The following is a 23,714-nucleotide window of genomic DNA, read 5'->3' on the forward strand; positions in this document are numbered from 1 at the left end:
GTGCGTATTGGCAATAACCTTGTGTCTGATAGATGAAGCTGATGGGTGATGTCGGAAAGGTGACAAAATAAGGCAACAAGCTTCCGAGGTCTCCAAAGTATAACACGAAGGGACACCAGGACCTGCATGTCCAGCACTCGCAGAGCAGTCGGCCAGCTCGCCAAAACAAAACAACAGAAAAGTGAAAGCAACAAGCGAGAGTGAGGATGACAATCTGTGTGTCGTGTGCCGCTGGCCTGGCCCGCTGGACACAGCAGGGGGGGTTGATATTTTTCTAAAAAGGCTGCATATTGTACATTCACAGCTGTCATGCCATTTTAGAAAACTCCCTGACAAAGATTGGGTTAAAGCCAAACGCTACTGCGGTCACGTTTGCGGTCGTGTGTGTACCACAGATCATACGGTGCCTCCCTATGAACCACCCCGACCCCAACCCTCCCCCACCCTCTAACCCCGAAACGTTTCCTCACTGCCACCCCACCCACCCAAAGGTCTGCGCCATCCCCCCCCCCCCTCCCCCTCCCCCCCTTGAGCCCTCGGCTCACATTTTGTGTTGGCCCTCGTGAAGTCCTCATAAGGCCGAACGTGTGACGGTGCACATTCAAAACGACTGGTTGCCCGTTAACAAGCAAAGGTGCCTTTTTTTTTTCTTTAAGACGTCCATTTTCGCTCTGATTGTTAAGGAGAATGCCTTTAAGGGCATCCTTTGATTTATCTTTTTTTAAGGGACAACAAACATGATTATAGACATTGTCTTCTGTACAGCATGGGAGAGTGACACTGGTTTAAAAAAAAAAAAAAAGAATCCCTCTGTTGCATTTAACCTCTCTTGAGCAAAAGTGGCAGTCAGTTCAATGTTATCAAAAGGCTACGAAAAAAAAAAAAGATTCTCGACAACAAATATTTTTATCCTATTAAAAAAAACAACACAATGCCAGATGAGAGAGAGTGATGAGAAAGTGAAGCAGAAATTAGCAGAAAAGAAAGAAACAATTTTTTTTAAAAGTGTAACATCAGACATGAATGGTGAGAGACATTTGAAAGGGACGTTATCTTTTGCGTTGGCACACACACAGGCTTGTCACAAAGAACCATTCACCATATTTACTTATAGGGGTTTTCTTTTTTGGGATTTCAGTGGCCTAAACTGGGAAGAAACAGGAAACTGCTTTGTGTGGCTCTCACAGCCCGATTAATCTCTGGAACAAGCAAACTAGTAAAAACTACACCAAGTTGTACTGTCATTTTGATAGAGAAATAACAGTGCATCCTCTCTATGTGTATCAATATACTTTCCTACTCTGTGTTAATACTGCTTAGGATCTTTAATCTCAAAATCTAAACATCTCAAACGCTTGTGAGAGAAGGTGTCCATTGTCACTTGCTCTCGTTCTAACCCAAAATATCAATCACAATGCCTTGTATATGTTTGTGTTAATAAAGTTGCTGTTTGTTAGGCCTATGTTAGTCCAACTAAAGAGATAACGTTATGCAGGGCGACTGACTATTTCCTGTATTATCTTTTTAAATCGTGAAGACAAGAGTTCCCAAATTCTCTGCCATTTCCACCTGTCTTGTAGATTTATATATTTTTTTGGTCTTTTTATTTTATTGTATCAGTACGGTTTCTCCCACTCTATCTCCTCTCACAGGGCTGGCAGTGCACACATTGCCCTCAGCCTTTGGCTCTCACTTGTTTCCCCCCTAGCGAAGTTCTTTGGTTTTGATCCCGGTGCTGCTGGTCTGCCCTGCACGTCCCCCTTGACCTTGGCCTTAGTCTGGGTAGGTCTCTGTCCGTTTGGGAGGGCTACATTCATTGGCTGGTGCCCACTGGAGCCACCTCGCTGGTCACTTGGAGTGGTGCGGTGATACGGCGGCGCCCTGCTGGTGCTTCTGTTCCTGCTGTTTGACCTGCTGAATGATCTCCCGGATCTTCCTCTGTGCAGTCTGCCGGAGACATACAGTATTAATTAAGTGCCAAAATAAGGCAAGGTTTAACAGGAGAATAATGAACAATGCAAAGGGAGGGACCGACACAATAGTACAGATTTAACTAAGCCCTTTATGTAAAATATATCTAAGAGACCGATTGTGACTGTTAAGCGGTGAGGGGGATGGGCTGAACTTTGCTTCTTTTGTTCTTTCCATTTGTTTTCCTGTATTCATTTCCTGCAATTATCCCACTGTCTGTTGTATCATTACAAGCTTGTGCCAGTCTAAGTGAACAGTGTGAAACTAATTTAAACACAAGTCACACAAAAAATTAAAAGAAAAATAAACAAAATTTAAATGACAAAAAAAACCTAACTGCACATAATTTTCATCATCAGATTTTGTTCAGTTGCCATGGAGATGGAGCTGCAAGTTGCGTAGCTGCTATGATTTCACTCGTTTGTGAACAGATTCATCTCCATGACAACTGAGCAAATCCGTCTGCTCATGAAGACCAAGTGATATAGTTGAAAGTCTGGGAAAAAGCTCCCAAGGGGAGCTAACATTGTGATTTGTTTTGCAAATGCTCATGCACCTGTGATATCACCCACACAGGTGTTTTCGCTTGTGTTGCCTGATCGGAGATCCAGTCTGGGTTTGATTGACAGCTCCCTCAACTTCCTCACACCTGTTGCAGTGGCACAATTTGGCACTTTTTGTCTTTGTTTTTAGTTTATGGAATCCAGTGGCATCATATGCAGTAATTCTCAACATAACTCGGTTCACCTTCAACCTGAGCAGACTTCTAATCAGCCAGATAAATAGCAACAACTTAAAACAATTACCTACCTCAATTATGTTTTTTTTTTTTCTTGTAAGTTCTAGCGTTTACTTTCAATTTCCTTAAATTTTTGGAACTCATATACACGTCCACAGTTACACAACGTGTGTTATGAGTTTAATTTACATATCTAGACCCCCTTACACCTACTCATGTGTCTACTTTTTGGCTGATTAGGTCTCTTCTTGAGGCTCCAAGGTAGGACAGCTTTTCATTTCAGTTGGTTACAGTGAAACAAATTACAGTGCCAGCTGAAATTAACAATAAATATTAATAATTCTGCGTGCGTTGCCACCTCCCTGGGCAGGTGCTGATTGGAGGGTCATCAGCTGCAATGAGCTGCACCTGGACGCTGCCTGTGCTCTGCCTTAAAAACCCTCCTCATTGTACAGTCGGGTTCTCTGGAGGGAAGTTGCCTCACCCCAGTAGAGCAGATAACAGTTTTTGACTTTTTTTGTATTTCTTTTTTTTATTTCCTTTGATCCAATTTTTGCCGTTTTTAAAATAAATTACTTTTTTAGCTGCCCTCTCGCACTGCTCCCCTTCGCTTGTTGCAGTCTTTGAGCTGGGCTGTGACAACCCTGGCAGCCAAAATGAGCACTGACACAAAACAAAATCTAAGCATGCTGCAGCTCAACAAAGACACATGAGCATAAAGATAGTCCCACAGAGAAACATACTTAGGCATGTTCTGTGATAACGCCACACATTCCCACTCAATTAAGACTGTTGAGCCTTTTCACTACAGCGTTAAGTGCAGCCCTGCACTTTTCACTTACTAACAAACAACACCTGTGTTGATTTAGTTTTGTGTACCTGGCTGGCAAAGAAATGGCCACTGATTTTCACAAAAACCTCGTCGTTCTCGTCAGGAGTTTGGTCCCGCGGTACGATGACCTCTGCGCTCGTGAGGTTCTGCAGCTCGTTAACCTGAAACAGACGCAAGAATCCAGAAGTCAGAATCCTGCTTTGAATTTCACCACCGACCTCACTTACAAAACACAGACATTACTCACTGACAGTTAACGTATCAAATTAGGCTCAGCTCAAACAACCTTTGATGAAACCGCTCAAACAACCTTTGATGAAACCACACAAAAACAGTGACATTTGAGGTGCACCAAACATAAGTGTGGAACTGTCACTCATGTAAATATAAATGAATAGTAGCTCATTTCAATAAAAAGTTGCAGAGACTGTTGTCCAGGCAATTTTCTCCCAACAGAGTTCAAACTATAATCTTCTAGAGGCTAATAAAGAAGCTGAACAAACACCAGCTTTCTATTCTTTCCTGTTACCGTTATGTTTAACCCAAACTTTTGAAATAATTACGGAAATCCAAACTGTAAAGTGCACTGTTTGATTTAATAATAATAATAATAATAATAATAATGATCCAAAAAGGCCATGTGCTTTAGTGTCATTTAAACAGTTGAAGTAAAGTAAATGCAATGGTTCGATAAGTATCTACTCACCGTCTTGCCACCTTTACCGATGACCCTGCCAGCTGCTGCTGAGGGAACCTTGATGTGCGTCTCCAGTTTGACCTCCTCCTTCGCCGTGAAGAAGTTCTCCTCTTTCAGCTTCCCAAATATCCGACCTTGGGCCTGGAATACAGAGGAGGGTTTGAGACAAGGAGAGACTGGGAAAAATGGGGACACACAGTGTTCCACTAATATTTGCTATAATGCAGGACACAATTATAATAAAAAAAATAATTAAAAAAAAAAAAGGATATGAACTCAGTTTTTTTTATCTACATTTCAGAATAATATGCTATTTTTCAAAAATATTTCTGCACACATTGGGTAAGTGTTTTTACCTTAAACTGAGCTTCAGGGGTTCCAGTAATGATAACCATCCTCTCGGTAACGTCTGGGCTCTCAGCGGGGGCGATCTGATGCGAACATACAGATTCATTATAGAGACAAATGAGAAGCGTTTGGCCCAATTTATTTAGTTTAACTTCATGCAAAGCATTCAACCACTGAAACATCTAAGGAGGCAACAATTTCAACAATATATCTATAATTCAAATAAATTAATTTCCTCTAAATACGTTATCCTGATGCTCAGCTCACTGTCAACTCCCCTTTCCCCTTTTTTTAATTATGAAAATGGCCTCAAGCTGTGGTCCATGAAGAGCTGCTGACTCAGTCGGAACACACTCCCAACTTAATAATGTCTCCTTAATGAGTGGTGTGAGGCTTTGAAAAATGCAATCCATGTTTAACTCACATTCTTGGACTCAACCCTACAAGTCGATTAGAGACCCTTTGAGCGCCTCTTTCTACCTTCTCAATTAAGTCCACACACCACTGAGACCGATAAACACACCTTGATAGAAGCTCCAGCAAAGTGGGCAAGTTGTTTGATGTGCTGGCCCTTCTTGCCGATCAGGGCCCCGACTGCCTGAGTTGGAATAAAGAGGTAGACGACCTCCTGTTCTGGAGCCTGTTGCTGGGGGGAAAAAAACACACACACACAGGAAAGAAAGTTCTACCTTTACCAACTTGTGGTGGGAAAAAAACATTCAAAACTATTTCAAACTGTTGCAAACATTTTAATTTAAATCATCAGACACATGGAGGAAAAAAAAAAGCCCAAAACGTTGACAGCACATGCAAGGAAAGCTAAATTAAGCTCTCTTCAAGGGTTCTCTCTTTATGTAAACATTGCCCTCTGGACACGTCTGAATGGAATATTTCCTATTAGGGGTGCTGGTTGCCCTGTGTTTTTGTTTTTCTTAGCATGGTAACACTCATGTAGTTGAGGTTTATAAAGTGAATGTTTATGAGCCACGGGATAACTCTGGGCTGAAAAGTCTCCTTCCAGAAATATTTGTGGTGTTGTGGTGGGCGATGGTGAACAGGAATGCCAGACTCGCTGTCATAAACAAGACACAGACTGAGGTGTTATTTACAGCTCCCTCTCAGTTTGTGTTATCTTCCTTTGTCTGTTTTGCAGCAGGATTCATGGAAGTGGATGGATTTTACCCATGTCGCTTGCAGAATGCAAGTTTTTTTGTTTTGTTTTTTTGTTTATTTACAAAAGAGGAAGAAAAGTGTTGCACCTTAAGCGTACGGCTTACCTAAAGCTTCTCGAGTGCAAAAATATGGTTTTAACCTACCCCAAGCAATACAAATAATTATCTAGAAGCACAAACAACAACAAAGGAAAGTCTCTGATCACCAAGGCAACACTGACTGTAGTGCAGATTTGAGGGAACATACTGAGTGCTGGTGGGGGATGGCACTTGCTGGAGGAACCCCGTACAGGCCACTGAGGTGTGAAGAGTGACTCTGAAAGTGAAGTGACACGCAGGCCGATCAGATGGCATGAAAACACACACACACACACACACACACACGCCTTAAAGGACAACATGCACGTACACGACTCAAGCTTTGATTAGGGGGAATTTCAGGGCAGAAACTCACAACAGTGAATCACACACAGACTTTACTATGAAGCCCGCAAATGCATTCTCAGACACTGTCTCACACCACTTCTGCTCGCCCTCGTAAGGCAGTGAGAGGAGACTTTGTTTTACAGGCATACTGACTCATCTATGGAGATGATGGGGGATTTCTGGTTGTTTCAAACTGTGTACAGCATCATGCAGGAAGACCCGAGTCAACACTGTATTGTTTTTTTTGTTTTTTTTAAAAAAGCACTTCAGGTGGAAGCGGGTTTACCACGTTAGAAACAAATTGCTTTATCAAGTCAAAAGTAATCCCTGCATTTGAGCGGGTAAAACCAACAGTGGGAAAGTCATTCCAGAAGAAGCGTTTTTCAAAAAAATATTTTTTTCCTCTCCACACCTTTTATGGCTGTGTGCAGAGGTCTTCTGTGGAAAAAACAGTGTGTACTCACTAAGAATGGGTTGTATCCTGCTGGTGCCACAGGGGGCACTGCACCACGTGGTCCAGCAGCAGGGGGCAGCACCGGCAGACCAGAGGAGAAGATGCCCAGAGCGTTCAGGTTCAAGCCTGGGATCAGGTTGGCCTGTTGCTGTGCAGAGGAGCAGAGGCAGAGTTCAGTCACCAGAAAGTTAAAAGACATTGATTCCTTATTAAATATAAGGATCATGAGTTTTTAATAGGAGTAGATCAGATTTTAAACCTGGAATTTTTTTTTTACAACACCAGGTATCCCAACTGGTTGTGGTTCTGGCTGAACTTATGTTAAACTTATGTTTGATGTCACAAGAGGATGCTGACCACCACAGAGAGCTTAACTTACAAAAAAATCAACAGCTAATTATATGCAGAGAAAATGTATAGAAAACCCAAATGGCTCCTTCTAAGCATAATGATAAATACCAATAATTTCCCATACTGATTTAAGAATAATAATTGAGCCCTAAAATTAAAGTTCATATCAAATGTAGTCCAAGAGATGATGAGTTATCTAACATCATATATTTAACACAATATATGATGTGTGTTAAATAAGTCCTGACAAATGTAATGTGTATAGCTGAGGCTCGTAGTCAGCAACAGTTATGCAGTTATAATGACTGAGGGATTGCTCAAATTATTAAGAAAAATGGGAAACATTCTCTGCTCAGTTTCACAAATGAAATAAATAAAATAAGCATTTGCTGTTTCACTCTCATTTTGATGAAAATATTTGCGTTTTATAGGGGATTTTTTTTTTGGACAACAAATGGAACATGAATGTTAACTTACATTCTAGGAAATTGTAACAGGCATTTTTCACTATTTCATACACGTATCAAATTATCTTCAATCAATTAATAGCAAACAATTTATTTAAAATATTAGTTTGCTGCAGTCCTTGTTGTGTAAACTGTCTCCTAACAGTACCACCATTCACCATCAGTGAAAGTTTTTTTCTTTTTTTTATGTGGGCCAAGAACATGTCCAACATATTGAGCCAATGGACATTTTAAAAGCCACCGAAGTAAAAAAAAAAAAAAAAAAGAAAGAAAAACAAAGTCACATCTTGAAGTAGGGTGATTTGGATTTAGGAAAAAAAATTATGTTTTGGGGGTAGATGTTTTTTACAGGACAGTTTGCTGTTGTAATGACTCCATAACAAAAATTCTTCTCTCGAAGCCAAGTCAACTATTCTGGTTTCACGGCCATGACGAGACATGGGGTCTCCCTTTTACTTCCTTGTTCCCTCGAAGCTTTGTGTAATATCCACAGTGACACGCTAGATGGCCCTCACCACTTACTGCAGAGGCAACGTTCAACCGGACAGGTGCCGGGTCTAACTTGTAGCAGCCACAACAATTTGATCACATGCTGCGTGATACTTCTTGATGATTAGTTTAGAGCAAATATGTATTCTGTCAAAATGAAGGACAAACTGATGTGATAATGTAAAAGTAGCCAAAAGAAAAGCTGAGCAGCTACTGCAATTTTAATTCTGTGTCTCCCCACACGTTCACCATGAAAACCGTCATCTTTGTTAATACAGTCACTTTAACAGCAATAATCTTTGTATTTCTGAAGTGTAAAAGCAGTGTGTGATATCATGACTATCTCTCTTCCTTCGGAGGTCGACCTCTCTGGCTGCACAGCTAGTGATGTCATCGGGCCGGTGTGAAAGGGGAGCTGGGTGAGAGCGCGGCCTACAGATATCAGATGGATGCTGGGAAACGCAGTGTGTTACAGCAGGAACACAGACACACAGCAGGGAAGTGAGCATGAGTCAGACGCTCTGTGAAACACTCGACTCACTGATGAGCTATGTGGCGATCGTTTACTGTTATCCATTTACTGAGCCGGTGTTACTAATGCTGGTGGTTAAATGCACTGAATGGGGAAGGCGATATTCACTGGCTGTATATCATCACTCCTCTCTGTTGTTCACCTGTCAGCTTGTGTGAGTCAACTTAGGATCATCACCACATGCAAACGCGCACACACAAACAATCAAGAGGCCTCCAGATGGGAACTTTAAAGCTCACGTTTATAGCAGCAATGTCGTTCTCGTAGGCTTCCCTCAGTTTCTTCATGATCTCAGCCTCGGCTTTACAACACGCCTCCAAGCTGCCCTTCACCGTGATGGTCCTCTCAGGGTTGTAAATGGTTAAGTCTTGTAACCTAATAGGGATATCATACACACACAAATGAGTACTGTATATATGCAAATAGAAGAAGAGAAGAAAAGAAGATAATTCAGGTTCTGACTTTGAGTTCCCAAATATGGGTCAAGCACAAGAAACTCTGGACACTACACCTCCCATAATGCATCTCAACAGTTTCTTTCAATATGTTGCGTTCATGTCGTTTGAGATGAAAGGAAGAGATGGGAAGTTTCCAGTGTTAACATCTAGTGCGTTCATGTCTTTCTTTAGAACTTAGGTTGAGTGATAGTTAACCTGAATGTGCACTAACAGAATAAGAGTAAATCCATTTCAATTTGGGTTTAATTATATTGAACATAAGACATCTATGTTTGGTTAGTTTTTATCCTTATAGCACCAAGCTAGATGTATTGGAGCTTTCCTGATGAAATTATGACTGTTGGTGTGGATACTATTTACAGAAACTCACAGATATGATGGTTCGGAGTCTCCAATGTCCTAACTATGAACCCTGGTGACATCATAAGGATTATTTTCTTTTCTCCAGAGACATAGAAGATATTTTCCTACTCTCTTTACAGGCTGAATACTACTAATGATGAGTTACACCGTTTTGTATGTGTTAAATTGGTGGAGTGCACCTTTAAACAACTAGTATGTCAAGGTCAACAGGAAAATAGCAGCACAGTGACGGATGAAATGGATTCATCTATCCAAGCGAAAACACTGCAGAAAGACTTCATTTGATGTTTTAGTTTTGAGTCGGTCTGCATTTCAGAGTTTGAAAAAGTTTTAAGCCTGAACTGAAAAACTCAAAATCTCTTGTACTGACAGCTGTTGGCACATTTTTGCAAAACGCATATTTTATGGTTCAGCAAAGTTGATGCTCACTTAAATAAAGAGACAAAGTTTTGCTGTTATCACTTGTTATGGGAGACATTGAGCAGGTGACCTGACCAGAGCACTACTAAAAAAATTCAACTCCAAATAGTCTGTTACACGAATTAAAGATCCCAGTGATGCACTAATAACCTTCCCATCTTTCAGCCACTGTCAGTTAGAATCGGATGCAGCCCCCCCTGTGACCCTGTACAGGATGAGGTGGGTATCGATAATGGAAAGATGGATGGATGAATCAAAGAGGCGGTCGCTCCATGAACCAGTGAGCCTGGATGTTAAACAGATGTTAACACCTTTGGGCTTTTGAAGCAGAAACAATCTCTGTTGGTGAACACAAAGAATTTCACAGAACCATCAGCTCTGAATGTGCTGTTTGCATTACTCTAAAAGGCGGTCTCCTTTTCTCTCTCTTTATGTTTCTGGCTCTTTCTCAAGGCTCATTAGGTCCTCAGAGCGCACAGAGACAGAGCAATTCATTAGCCCAAAATGAACGAAGGTTGGTGAGCACAGTCCGTAAAATGGGGTGTAATCACCACCTCTGTAATATCATGTTCTGTCGAGAAGGAGGTGTAATCAACTCTTCACGTTTGCTCTCCAACAACTCAGTTAAGTGAAACCACATGCTGGGAGGCTAATGAGCATGCAGGAATACATGATGCAGCAGCAAGAAGCTGAAATTGTTGTCTGTTATTTGTTAATTGGTTGAATTAGTCATAGTCAAAACCTCTGGGTCTTTGAAATCATCCTGAATATAGTTGCTGCTCCACAATGACACGCATGCAGTCACCCTGTGTGGGAGCAGCGTTGATCATGTGACGAGTGTGGCGCTGGCGACTTACGAGGAGATGATTATCTTGGTCCCTGTCTCCTCCTCGATCTTCTTCAGGTTGCGGCCTTCTTTCCCAATCAGCCGACCCACGAGGCTGTTGTGGGCAAGGATTTTCAGAGGGATGTCCTCCGTCCTACACACACACACACACACACACACACACACACACGCACACACACACACGCACACGGGTTAGGTGAGCTGATAAGAACAAAAGCTTTCAACCATTTTTTTTTTCATCATCAAAGTAAAAAGAGGACCCAAACTCACGACAAAGGAGGCAAAAAAAAAATTGCCTGATTGTTTAATTCCTCGTAATGTCATACGACAGTCTTTGACTTTCTTCAGGACAGAACATGTGAATTGCCAGTAATTATCGGAAAAAGAGTGTTCAATGTACACTTGAGTTCATGGATTGAAATGAACTGCTAAACCAGCAAAACAACGACAACATGTATATTAAGTGATTAGTTAAAATAAAGTTTCTAATAATACTGCCTCTTGTCAAAGTCAACACATTGTTGCATATGAAACAAAGGTTTGACCCTGAATCACTTTGTTACATCCCATAATCCAGTCTCAGGCTGCTGATTTTTGGTAGATCTAAAAATATTCGGGAGGAAAACAATTGTGTAAACTGTGCAATCTGGGTGAAATGGAAAGTGAGGCTCATTATCTTTGGAACAGCGCAAATTATGTTTGTCTAACAGAGTTAATTTTCCATGACTGACAAAACCCTGAAATATTCTGGAGTACAAATGGGTTAAAAGAAATCAGGAAGAGGAGGGGAGATGAACAACTTAACCCCTAATAACTAATGTTTGAAAGTTTCATTGTAGTCAATAAATGTATGAATAATAAATCGATATGTATTTGAGATGAGTGAATGATTTCTTTCTGTTTTCAAACTCAATTCAACTATAACTAACTCTGTGTAGCTAATGTGTGGAGATGGTACCGTAATGTGTATTTGAAACGGGAGGAGTATAATTTCTGTATAATCTATATTTCTGCTTTGTGGTACAATTGCAGGGTGTGTATGTGGATTAAGGTTGTGGTGGGGTGTGGTGGCGGGTAGCCAGGATGCTCGGGGGTTCTTTTAGGCTGAGTCGTAGACTTTCTGGTGGCGTGTGTGTTTATGGGTAGGGCAGGGGTGCTATAATCTATAAGCATAGATCTGCTCTGTAGGGTGAAATTAACATGGGGTGAGCCGTGGAGCAAGTGAAGGGAGATGTCAGTTGGGGAAGGTTTGGAGGCCACGTTTGGAGGTTTCAGTTTCACTGGATGTAGACTTGATGAAATGACAGGGCGGCCGGGGTGACAGGTTCATTTCTGCAGGTGTGGCACCCAGGCAGAGCAGACGGGTGTTATCTAGTTGACACAAGGCGGAAGTGTGGACGTCATAGTGACTTTTGAGAGCAGGATTACTGATATAACTGAATGAGGTGCATCAGACCAGCTGAGTGATTTTTGTTACATCACACTAAAGTGACTTACACCAAGTGCATTCACACTTGATTAGAACAAGACGTAATAGAAAAGTAATGCATTTCATTCAACCTTTACCCATTTTTCTTCAATACAGTTTCTTGCTTTCTTGCTGATAGACTGATGAGAAGATGAGAAGTACATGATACCACTCTCGTCTTAATACAGCAACTATGAAACTACAGCCAGCAGCCAATTGTCTTGGCTTGGCATAAAGACAGAAAATCAATGAAAAAAGTCAGCCTGACATTTCCCACAGGTAACAAAATCCACCTGCTATTCCCTGTAAAGCTTAGTATTTAAAATGTTCAAATGTGAATTGTAATTTCTAGACTTTGGCAGATTAAACAAACTAATTTATCAATCTGGGAGTTTTAGATTACAGCACTTGTTTTCTTGGCATGAATGTCTTCATGTGGCCTTCATGTTTTAGGATGTCAAGTCATGGCACTTTGACAGGGAACAAACAGAAATGTTACCATGGCAAAATGTGACATTTTTTATTTGAACCTAATTTTCAAAATTGTTCGGACATTATGAAGCCTTTCTCATCAAACAGTCGGAAACATTTTCTGGTGAAATCAGAGGCCTGTGAATGCACAAACACAAGGCATGATCAAAAAGAGTGATGTTTACCATGATGTCTCATTAAAAGGCTGTGCAACATTTTTAGATTCAAATCTAGGAATGTAGGCTGTAACATGAGGAAGAGCAGCCGCCTTTACAAACAACACACTGACAAATAAATCCAAACACTAGTATTATGTATTAAAGGTTTCTCAAATTGAGCAGAAGTTCAAAGACTTTAAAAGGGGCAGTTAAAAGTGTCAAGCCCAATTAGACACACTGGCCTCGTTTCCTAAATGCTAAGCTGTGATCACGTATTAGCCTATGTAAGTGTGTCGTGTGCACTGTTTACTGTGTTAGTGGTCCATGCGAGAGAATGCACAGAGTGAGATTAAAAGGTGTGCAGGCAGGTTAAAGGATAGGATTACAGTCTTGCAGACTTTATGGTTAATCGCCCTGTAGGATTGTATACACGCTCCACATGAGCACGTCTGAGCAGGTTTATGAGCATGCTTGAAAATGTTTGTGGACGCCGGGAGTGCAGACTCACGTCTTGGTCTCGTTGGCCTCCTTCTGCATGATGTCCAGGATCATGCGACAGGCGCAGGAGCAGTTTTCGGGTGTTGAGTGGATGGTGATGGGTTTTTCTGCTGCCCCTGCATTTTCCTTCCGATGAATGTCCACCCTGAGAGAAGGAGTGAGACAGATATGAAGATTACAGAGCAGATTAAATCAAAATTTAATTTGTAAAAAAAAGTGCTTCACAAGCCAAAGGAACATAAAAGAAAGACAATTAAGGCAACAAAACTATTATTATGTGCTACCTAGCGTTATACTTAACATCATTAAACTTGAATGAATTCAACAAAACAACCAAAATTAAAAGCAGCAGGACCGAGGTGGTGTTGCTTACTTGGACTGTGTCTGTTTGGTGACATTTTTTATGGTAAGGCCTTCCTTGCCGATGATGGCTCCCACAAACTGAGTAGGCACGAGCATACGCAGGGGGAAGTCGTGTTGTCTGGGGCGTGGAGAGCTGAAGCCTCCTGACGGCCCGGGCTGAGGGGTGCCCTGGTCCCGGGAAGACCGCCCCCCACGCCGTGTGCGGGGACCCTGGACGGGTGGAGCAGCATCCACGTCCATGATATATGACACCTTGAAGGAGTAGTCGTCGAACTGGTGTCCTGTCAACTTCTCAATGGCTCTGGAAGATGAAAGAAAAGGAGGAAGTGTCAGGAAGAGAGAGAAAAATAAATACATAAATAAACACAAGGATTTAGAGATATCAGTTACAAGTTTTATGATTTTGTGAGAAGTGGATTGCGGATTTAAAATACTGACTGATGAATTTAAGCCTCTGATATACTTGCTTTTATTTACGTTATTTTACACATGATGGGGACCTCATATATCTTGCTTTCCTTCATAGCGGAGGCTATGTGCATCCAAATAAAATCTACAAAATGCATTTGATCATTGGAGATCTCAGTGTCTCAGGATGTGAAATATGGCCAGCAGCATACAAATCAAGCAGCAACAACAACAGAGCTAATACTATGTCCAAACTAAGGAAGCTCATTTTTTTTTTAAACGCAAATTTCCAAGTCATTTTTGCCCAAATCTCTGCCCACACTGGAACACCTGAGCAACAGTTACCAAAACTGTACTACACAGGCGACATCTGATTAAAAGCAGACAGAAACATTAAAAAAAATAAAAATAAAAATAAAAAAACTATTTTTTTTTTCCCTCATTTATATCTCATATTTCACTCACTGCTATTTGATGGAAAATACTGATATTTACAATGAGAGATCACAAAGAAAGCTAGAGCCTGCCTTCTTGACCCGAGCACTACACACTCACCAGCAGTGACTGGGTTAGCTTACTTCATTTAGGCTCATGTTTTCGTCATACACACACCAGTGCCAGACATTTCAAAACTACTCAACGCGAGGATTGTTTTCAAAATGCTCAGTTTCTAAGTAAGAAAAGGTGCGGATGGACGACCGAGGTAGAGAGGAAAATTTTGCCAGCTTCATGTGGATATATTGTTGCTACATTTTAATGCTGTCATCTCTACAGCAACAATGAAGTAACCTCTTTGCGTGTCACCATGTTTACACATGCTTACGTTATAATCACAAGTTCTTACGGAAGTTATTCCTGTTTTGTTCCCGAGTGAATCGGTCCTGCTCAGACCTTTTTGGAAATACTTTTTAATCCTCCAGGTACACACAGAATACATGTGCAAATATGTGAACAATGCTGCTCGAATTGCAGCTTCTTGTCTGTGCAAGTATATCATGAGTCTTACTCTTGGTACTTGGCTGCATCAGTGTCATTATTTGTGCTGCTTACACTTTAGCTTCCTCCTTGGTTCCGTATGTAACATTCACCACAGCTGTTTCTGTATCAGTGTTCACTGTAAAACAATGCAGAGAGAGAAAGAAAATGTGAGATACGGTAAACAAAGGTTGGGCCACATTTACACAAGCACATAACAGGTCTTTGTTTCTGCTGTAGGTGAGTCAGACACGCGTCCAGGTTCCCGTGGTGACCCAGGGACCCACTTGTCTGTGTGAATCCATTACAGCCATCACCACACTGGCTTCCCTCCAGACCCTGCTGCTTCCTCTACAGACAGGAGCTGCTCAGCACAATAGCCTCTCTGCCACTTGCACAATAACAGATTTAGGTTTGACACGACAGCCTCAACTAAGCAAGTAATCTGTGACAAAGTGCAGCGCACAACCAAGACACACCGTGGCAAGATTTGTAGTCCTGTATGGCTTAGTGAGGAAAGAGCATCTCGGAGGGTTTGATTCCTGCTGGGATTCTTTAAACGAGTGAAGCGTAAGGTGTCTTTGACTGTGTCCATTGTAAAGGACATGCAATGAAACCACAAACTTACAATATACCAAATAATTCATTTGTCGATCGACAACTATTTTGATACCGGGTTGATCATCTTGATGATTTTTCAAGCAAAAGAAAATTTAAAGCTTCGAAATTCAGGTGGTGAATTGTGGGAATTTGCTTCTTATTTTCTTATGATACGTAAAAACTGATAATTAATAATCAATGGTTAATGAAATAATCAATAGTTGCACAGTAGCTACAGGTTTTCAAAAGACCTGCTGGCCTCTGAGTACTGAGACTGAACTGCAAAATTAGTTTAATCTCTAGTTGTTTGTAAGAACAAGGAAAAATGTTGTCATGTCAAATGTTTTGTATTTTTGTTATTTACTTGAGTTGTGCGTACATGTTTCCTCAACCTAATATATCTCAGTTTACTTCGGTGTGTATTCTCCTTCTTTAACAACATAATACCTGTATGCAAATGTGTAATGCTGCTTGAGTTAACTGACAATGTCAACTTAAAGCCTTGCTTTGATCTGCAGTTATTATGAACTAATAAAAACGCATTCAAATTTAAAAGCCCTTCAGCGTTTCAGTAGACTGAAACTCTTTTTCTTCTTAATAAGGCTTTATTGTGCAACATTTCCAGAAACTTCTTGATTCAAATCTTACAATCCCACTTTAGATAAGTAAACCACAACAACCATTGAAAGAGCAGAATTATATTGTTGAATCTATTCAATTAAATTGATGGAAATATACAATACTGACTATTGCATCTAAACTTGCCACCCCAGAGGTTACACAACCTTAGAAACAGCAACAACTTAAGCACATCGCTGGCTGTAGGTGAAGAGAGCAGCAGTGATAGTGATAGCAAAAGAACACGTTTTTAGAAAGCCAGCATTATTGATGAAATGTCCTGTGGTCTACTAAGGCTTCTGTCAGAACAGACAAAGGCATCTCTGCTCAGTCAATGATGGATCTCTGTTTGTCAAAATGCTATATGTCAAAAATTAGGTGTCTTTAAAGCTTCGTAATTGTAAGGGCAGTTGTTAAAGTTTACAGAAAAGATGTTGTCTGCGGATGCTTTAGACAGACGAGCTCAAAAATCCCATTGCAACATTTAACAATTCAACCACAAGAACAAAAACATGGCAATCATCCGTATAAATTAGTCAAGAGATGCCAAGTACATTGCCAATATTGCAGAAGTAGTCCAAATATTTCAGAGGGGACTGTTTTCTCGGGAGCTGCGTCAGAAGTAAAAACATGTGCCAGCGAGTAACAATGAAAACTTCCAAAGCTGCTGGTGTGCAGCCGACAGCAGGTTCGGAAGGGTTAACTCCAGTGAGAGTTCCCAGCTGGCTCAGAGAGGGCGAGTGGGCAGAGCCTGGCACGGTGCCTGGCACCGGCACTCACAGCCAGCTCTGCCCCGCCCCTGCCCTGCCCTGCCCGGCTACCGGCAGCCCTCACCATGCCACACAGGAACATGGGTCTTCTCCAAAACCTCACCGTCTATAACCGGAGCACACGGACCAAGGCAGAGGAAAGTGACAGGAGGTGGGCAGACAGTAAGCCGGAAAGAGACCACAATTAAGAGGGGACAGATACAGAAGCGAGGTGGCTCCATTGATCATTCTCTGTAACTAGTGATGTCTGAAGATCCGGGCGGAGAAATAAAGGAAGAAGAGGAAATGCTGCTTTAGTGTCTGGTACAGAGTGAAGTAGGCTGTTTTATGGCAGCGTTTGGGGAACTCTGTGAGGGAGTCATCTCTCCGCTGGGTTCTCTTTCAGCGCCTGTCATGACAACAGTGGGTGGTTTTTGGTCTTGGCTGTTTTGAAACACAGAGACAGTACGAGTGTGAGTGTATCTTTTATGTGTTTGTTTCTACCCGAGCAAGTCTCTACTACTCATGCATGTGCGTGTAGACGGCAAAAGATTTGTAGGGATAGGTCTTGTGCTGGCTACCCTGTACACACACAAACACACACTCCATCAGACAGTGCAAAAAGCCTCACCACAGGCGCCTACAGCGTCCTCCCCCATTACCACGATGCACCTCCCCGAAAGAGACGCAACACGCAAACACGTACAGGCATAAACACACACGGACACATTACTACTGAATGTCTGCCATGTCTGCCCACTTCAATTCATACGCTGAGGCCAAGGGGACCCGTGGCAGTACACAGTGCTTATTATAGAGGCTGCATGTGATTCAAACGCTCGTCTCCCTGGGTCAAACTTATAAGACGCATGCACGCACACAGACAGACAAGATGATAAAGGCTGATTCATATCCAAAGATGGGTTATGTTTAGATAATGGCCGTGTGGGATGATGGTAACGAGGATGAGAAGTCACACTGGGAGACTTGACTCACTGGGAGGTCTGTGTGTGTCTTGCTAAATAGACACATGTGCATTGAACAGTTGGAGCCAGAGGAAGATGACATGTGCAGCAAACGGGGGAGGAGAAGAGTTACCTTGTTCCACGTTTTCTACAGTACCATACTGAGCTAGAAGGCCGTCCAAAACCTAAAGGGGGGGAAACAAGAGTGTGAGTTAAAGACACAACTACTGATTCAAAAGCAGTAAAACACACACACACAGGTCTGGTGCTACGAGAGTTAATGTGGGCCAATGTTCAAGTAGCAAAGTAGAAAGACGAAGTAATAGAGAACTAGAGGACTCGTTGATCTTTTGTAATGAAGCAAATTACAATAAATCCGAGTCTGGAACATAACTTTTAACCTCTCACTCTTTTAATCATGTCATTTTGTTGCAGCTTATTCCTTCGCAATGCTTTGATGTTACAAGACCTGAGAATTAGTACCACTGTGTCTAGCTCCTAATAATATTTATAAAACAGTGGTGGAAATGCATAGTCTTTCTGGAAACTCGACTGGGTAAAAACTCGGCTAATGTCAGTCGAGTGACTGGAGCTTGTGCAGACTTGCTGGAAATAGTAGGACAAGGAGAGAGCTGAATGGCATCTGAGATCACAGCTCAAAGTTGGGTCGGTGCATATTATAGATATCATGAGCTGCCATCACGCAATATTGGTAGAACAGAAAGAACAAGAAATACTTCTGTTTTTCAGACTGATCTGGAACAAAGCATGAACATTGCTTTGTTCCAGATCAGTTGCTGTGTTCGGAGATGAAAAGCCTAAATTTGTGATGTATAAATTGCAGGTGCAAACAAAGTACAGCTGCTTTTTAATGAACAGAATTCAGGTAAATTAAGATGAAGATTGCAATGCCAGTGTGAGCATTATGGTGTGAATGTGGCATGAGGGAGAAACCAAAAACGACAATAATGTAAACAGGTGCAGCGCTGGTATTCTTTGTAGAATTTTGAATGATAGTTATTTCTGGCATGTAGTTATGATCCAATGAGAAACACAACATACAATCACTTACATTTAAAAAAAAAATGCAGACTGGAGTTTTGCGTTTAAATCAAAACTCTTTGGCTCAAATGCATGTTTTGAAAGAAGGTCGTATGTTTTATTATCAAACTTTTTTTATATGGAAATAAATTGCAAGAGCTGTCAAATAATTGCGGTCAAAATTTAAATAAAAGTCCAGCGCTTTGGTTGGTTTTGGACCACGGTTTGCCAGGCTGCATTGAAATTTTATGAAAAAAAATGATCTGGTAATTTGGCATAGTCTGTCAAAAACATATAGAAACTATTTTATACACCAATGTTGATATTTTTAATTCCCATGCCCAGTTTTGTGAGTCTTTCTGGGAGCCTGCAGACATCCTGCAGATGTATAAACCCAAAGAGACATTCGAGAGTTGGCAGGCATGAAGACGGGGAGACTCTCACGCAGAGAAAACCAACATGGACCCCAGCGAGGTTACAGATGTTGACATACATATACACACACACACACACACACACACACACACACACACACACACACACACACAGTAACAAACACTGACGTAGATGTAAGCACACATTCAGATGTAAACACAGACACTGAAGTTTAGAGAAAAAAAAAAAGGCCGGTGACTCATTGTCAGGAAACTGGTTTATGTGCTACCTGGTGCTGCTCAACTGAGCTGCACGCACGCACGCACTCTCTCTCTCACACACACACACACACACACACACACACACAAACAACTGACCTCCCACTGTAGATGAGGGGGAATGTTCCGGATCTGGATCTTCCGACTCCTGCAGAGATGAGAGACACAGACGGAGTGGATTTAACAGACCTGAACCACAAACTCACAGTCGCTTACAGTTACAGTCATCTGTTGTCTTTACAGCAAAGGCAGCGAACTTCACTCTATATATAGAGCATGTTTATATCTGTACACAGTACATTTGCCGAGTCAGCAGCTGAGCAGCAAAGACATTTATTTTACGAGGGCAGAAATGCAGAATCAGAGCTGTGTTATATGTACAGTATGTAATTTCACAGTTAATGCAACGTTAACTTTTTGCAACGCCCACAGCTCGTTAGACAGTATCACCAGTCAAAGGACTGCCGTGGAGGTGAGGGCGTTTATTGGACAGCAGATAGTGATTCTTGGTAACACCCTCCTACGAGCGCTATTCTTTCTGCTCTCACTGCGAGAAGTGAAACTGACACAAATGACGTGAAAAAACTAAATCTCATAGACCACACGGACGAGCTTCCTTCATCCTAAGTGAAGCAATCGGCGGCTCAGAGGATGTGTTTTTGGTTTGAATTTTAGAGAACAAAGGAAACAGAAAGGAGCCACACCAACCAGTATACAATATTCATTTATTCCTTGCAAATTTATTAATTTGTTCCTTGACAGTTCATCACTAAATTTTGTATTCATATGCATTTAATTTGTATCCCTAATTTCTGTTGTCCACATGGCAACTGTTTCCTTGCAATTCAGTTTTCATTAACAATTAACAAAGATGTTCGGATCCAAAGAGGATTTGAACAAGCTTAAACCACATTTTCTTTTGTTCTTTACAAAAATCTATCGGTCATAAAGGACAGATCCATGGATATACAAATGGGACAGAGATCCCTCTCTGCCTGGTCGTTTTGGGATCCTGAGCTTCCACACAGCGTTTCTCTGCCTCCAGTGAGTGTGTCAGCTCAAACAGCAAAGCCACACAAACCGCCCGTGACCACAAGCTGTTAACAACTACATTAACGTGAGAGAGTCCAGCTATGCAACGAGGGCTGCTGATGAGGGGCTGGAGGAGGGAAAGTCTCACTGCCGAGCTAACATATTCCAAAATGTTAAATTAAAGAAGTATTTCAGTGCTCAAATAGGAGGCATTAGAGATTAAAGGTTGCAGATATAGAAATGAAGTGGAGGAAATGTAATAAGATGCGATAATAGGGGGTGGATTAAAGTTCAGGAAGATTCTCCACGCAAAACACAAACAAACACCCCCGTCCTACATCGTTGCTGTGCCTTGTGCACACATGCTCACGCACTGACACACAGAGAGGAGGACAGACAGGAGGACAGAGAGGAGGACAGAGAGAGGACCACGCTGGCAGCTGGACATGAATGAATGAATGAATGAATGACTCTTTCTGATTGTGCTTCTCAAGGAAACACAGTGTCTCATGGGTTTGGGACAAACTCTCTCCTCCTCTTCCTCTCCTCACCCCTCCTCTCCTCTCCTCATCTATAAATCCAAACTTTAAGCAGTATTGTTAAAATACTGGGAAGTAAATTAACAGACTGCTATTACTGACCATAAGCCAGCGACATAAAACACAAACTTCAGGTGTGCATTAATTTTAGTCTAGAAAGTGCCAGTATCCACATGTAAACTACATAAATACATCTCTCACTATAATGCCTCTTTATCAGTGACTTAACATCAGTTTAAAAGCTGAATACTTTTATACAAGTGGGAAAATGAATGAAGTCTGGTTTCCTCTATAAAGTGTCTCCCCCTAGAAACCAACAGAGGACACAAAAGCTCAGAAAAACAAAACAAAACCCTGACAATTCCCAGCATGTCCTACCACACAGTGGCCTGCGAGCTCTCTGTCATTGATGGCAGTTTAAAGCCAGTTGCTTGATGAAAGATCTCTCTTGGCAACCAGTATCCAAACACGGGTAAACCAAAAAAAAGAGAAAAAGTCAGTGTGTCCCACGAAAACACATCACCTTCTTCAGCGTAGTAAACAACCCCCTGCCATACAAAAGCAGCCAATAACTGAGAAACATTTAAGACCAACTCAAAACCTCACAACAGCCCCAAATCCTGGCAATTCTAAGCTGCCAAATAAGGAAACTAAAAGCTCCTTTCATTCAGAGTCGTCTGCTTAAATAGCCTGTGAATTCTGAGGGCCTGGTTCTCTATTGTGTTTTTGATCATTAATTATGTCAACTGTAATCTTGATGTAATGTTAGAGGCTGAGCTGCAGCACAGTAATGCCGTCTTTTTAATGGTAATAGGCACCTTTGTGAGTTTGCTGATTCCCTGACGACAGAGCAGAGTTTGGTGTAAACTCTGTATGTTCTTCAGTGTTTTCTAAATAACATAAAGTCACTTTGACACATTAATAAAGCTTCCAAATTAAGCTGAACCTCCACATCTTTTCTTGTGTTTTCTTCTCTCAGGCAAACTCATGTTTTAAAGGCCACATGCTCGTCTGTCATTCTGAAATATGCAGCAGCTTGCTGAAGGGACGGCTCGTGGAAAAAGTGACAGTGCCTCCTGACAGTTCTTCAAGGTCTCATTTTCAGCATGCTTGTGGCCAATGGCGAACCATAAGATCACTGCTTTCTGTCTGTCTGCCTGCCTCCAGGGCAGGGAGAGGCCCACAATACATGCCACCCTGCAACATATACTGTTGGCCGTCTGCAGTGTACCAGGTTTAGGTGCCGACTTCAGCTGTACGTCCTCAGGTCATACGTGTTGCTTTATAATCAGGGGAAAAACCCAGTGGTAATATATGTAGCGGCAGGCATTAGCTAATGTCTCCTGTTTGTTTGCATTCAAGGTGAACCCAGTGCCCTTTCTCAGCTCCTCCTTCCCCACGTCCCCAATGCACTGAAGTAGAAGATACAGACTGAAGTCAACGGTTACTTAATGTTTGTTGAATGTAACCAAGCCGTCTGCTGTTGGTTTGGAGTGGCCTGCCAAGAGAAAAAAAAAGAGCCTCTCAATTTCGGCCTTTAAATACATGAGGTTGGCCACGTTCATTTGAATAGCTAATATTTACTGCACCCACCTGTACAAGGTAAGAAACCGTGTCTGCGCACAGGCGTGCATACTAATACGTACATGCATGCAGACCAGTCGGAGGAATTTTAACCTCTGAGAGGGCGGGCGGACAGAGGAGTGAGAAAGAGAGAATTCACCTCCCGCTAGAAGTTTGCAGGGTTCCTAAAGATGAAACTCTGATCACCTACATCAAAAACTGAGGATGAATTATACATTTAAAACCTATTTCTCTTTTAAACCTTTTGCAGTGTTTTTATCCCTTCTGATGTTTCCTTTCGATTAACATTTTAACACCTCTGTGTCTCAGGGCTGCAGCGGCTCATCTTACTACCTGTCGAGATCATGTGGCTGTGACTAAAGAACTGTTAGGAACAGAGAGGCCACGATCAGTTGATTTATCTAATAGTCAGCAAACAGAAAACTGATCAGCTATTGTGATAATTGATTAATTAGCAAATAAAAGTGTAAAAGTGTGAGACTTGGTTGTTTTTCTATTTCTTACAATATAGAAGCCAAAGTCCAGCATGCATGAGTCACAGGGCTGCATGTGGACAGCACAGACTGAATAAAGAGCGCATGTCTGTCAATGCAAACGGTCGAGGGCTTTGAAATTATACTCTCTTTGGTGGAGGCTAAGAAGAGTTGGACAAGACGTCGACGGCAGACTGGAAAAAAATTCCACCACAAATGATAGATGTGAGATTAACATAAAACATTACACAACTTAAAGTACAGGCTGCTTTTACAAAATACCATTTTTATTTTTTAAATGGGAGATTATCAATCAAATCTCGACATATAACAACAAACTACCACATATAGCCAGTTTTTCAGAGTTCCAGACATACTGTATGTACAGCAGCATTTCACTTGGATAAAAGTAGTAATGTAAACAAAAATACTTTTTGAGCAGCGAGCAAAAGAACTCATAATGCAAAATAGCTCCAATTACTACTTTTTGTATGTTTACTTTTAAAATTGGTATTTAAATAAATTAAAAAAAAAAAATGCATTAAGTTTAATA

The 23,714-nt window shown here is 41.5% G+C and overlaps 1 protein-coding gene across 4 annotated transcripts in view; it reads right to left on the reverse strand.

Moving 5' to 3' along the window:
• Positions 1–536: 536 nt before the first annotated feature.
• Positions 537–23,714, reverse strand: part of igf2bp2a (insulin-like growth factor 2 mRNA binding protein 2a) — a 44,396-nt gene continuing 21,218 nt past the window's right edge. For 3 of the 4 annotated variants that reach the window (XM_069154664.1, XM_069154666.1, XM_069154667.1), the window contains 14 exons: positions 19,633–19,681; positions 17,973–18,024; positions 14,983–15,046; positions 13,535–13,825; positions 13,172–13,306; positions 10,577–10,699; positions 8,718–8,853; positions 6,650–6,787; positions 6,007–6,075; positions 5,111–5,233; positions 4,596–4,670; positions 4,249–4,380; positions 3,590–3,703; positions 537–1,947 (listed from right to left, as the gene is read on the reverse strand). In XM_069154664.1, the coding sequence (XP_069010765.1) occupies positions 1,849–1,947; positions 3,590–3,703; positions 4,249–4,380; positions 4,596–4,670; positions 5,111–5,233; positions 6,007–6,075; positions 6,650–6,787; positions 8,718–8,853; positions 10,577–10,699; positions 13,172–13,306; positions 13,535–13,825; positions 14,983–15,046; positions 17,973–18,024; positions 19,633–19,681 (1,600 nt within the window). In that variant the 3' untranslated portion in view covers positions 537–1,848. The remainder of the gene's footprint in view (positions 1,948–3,589; positions 3,704–4,248; positions 4,381–4,595; positions 4,671–5,110; positions 5,234–6,006; positions 6,076–6,649; positions 6,788–8,717; positions 8,854–10,576; positions 10,700–13,171; positions 13,307–13,534; positions 13,826–14,982; positions 15,047–17,972; positions 18,025–19,632; positions 19,682–23,714) is intronic. The other variant, XM_069154665.1, reaches the window with a different exon arrangement.

This window comes from Embiotoca jacksoni, unplaced genomic scaffold (assembly GCF_022577435.1).
Source record: "Embiotoca jacksoni isolate LCO1_2020_lvr unplaced genomic scaffold, fEmbJac1.0.p SCAF_2, whole genome shotgun sequence".
NCBI lineage: Eukaryota > Metazoa > Chordata > Actinopteri > Embiotocidae > Embiotoca > Embiotoca jacksoni.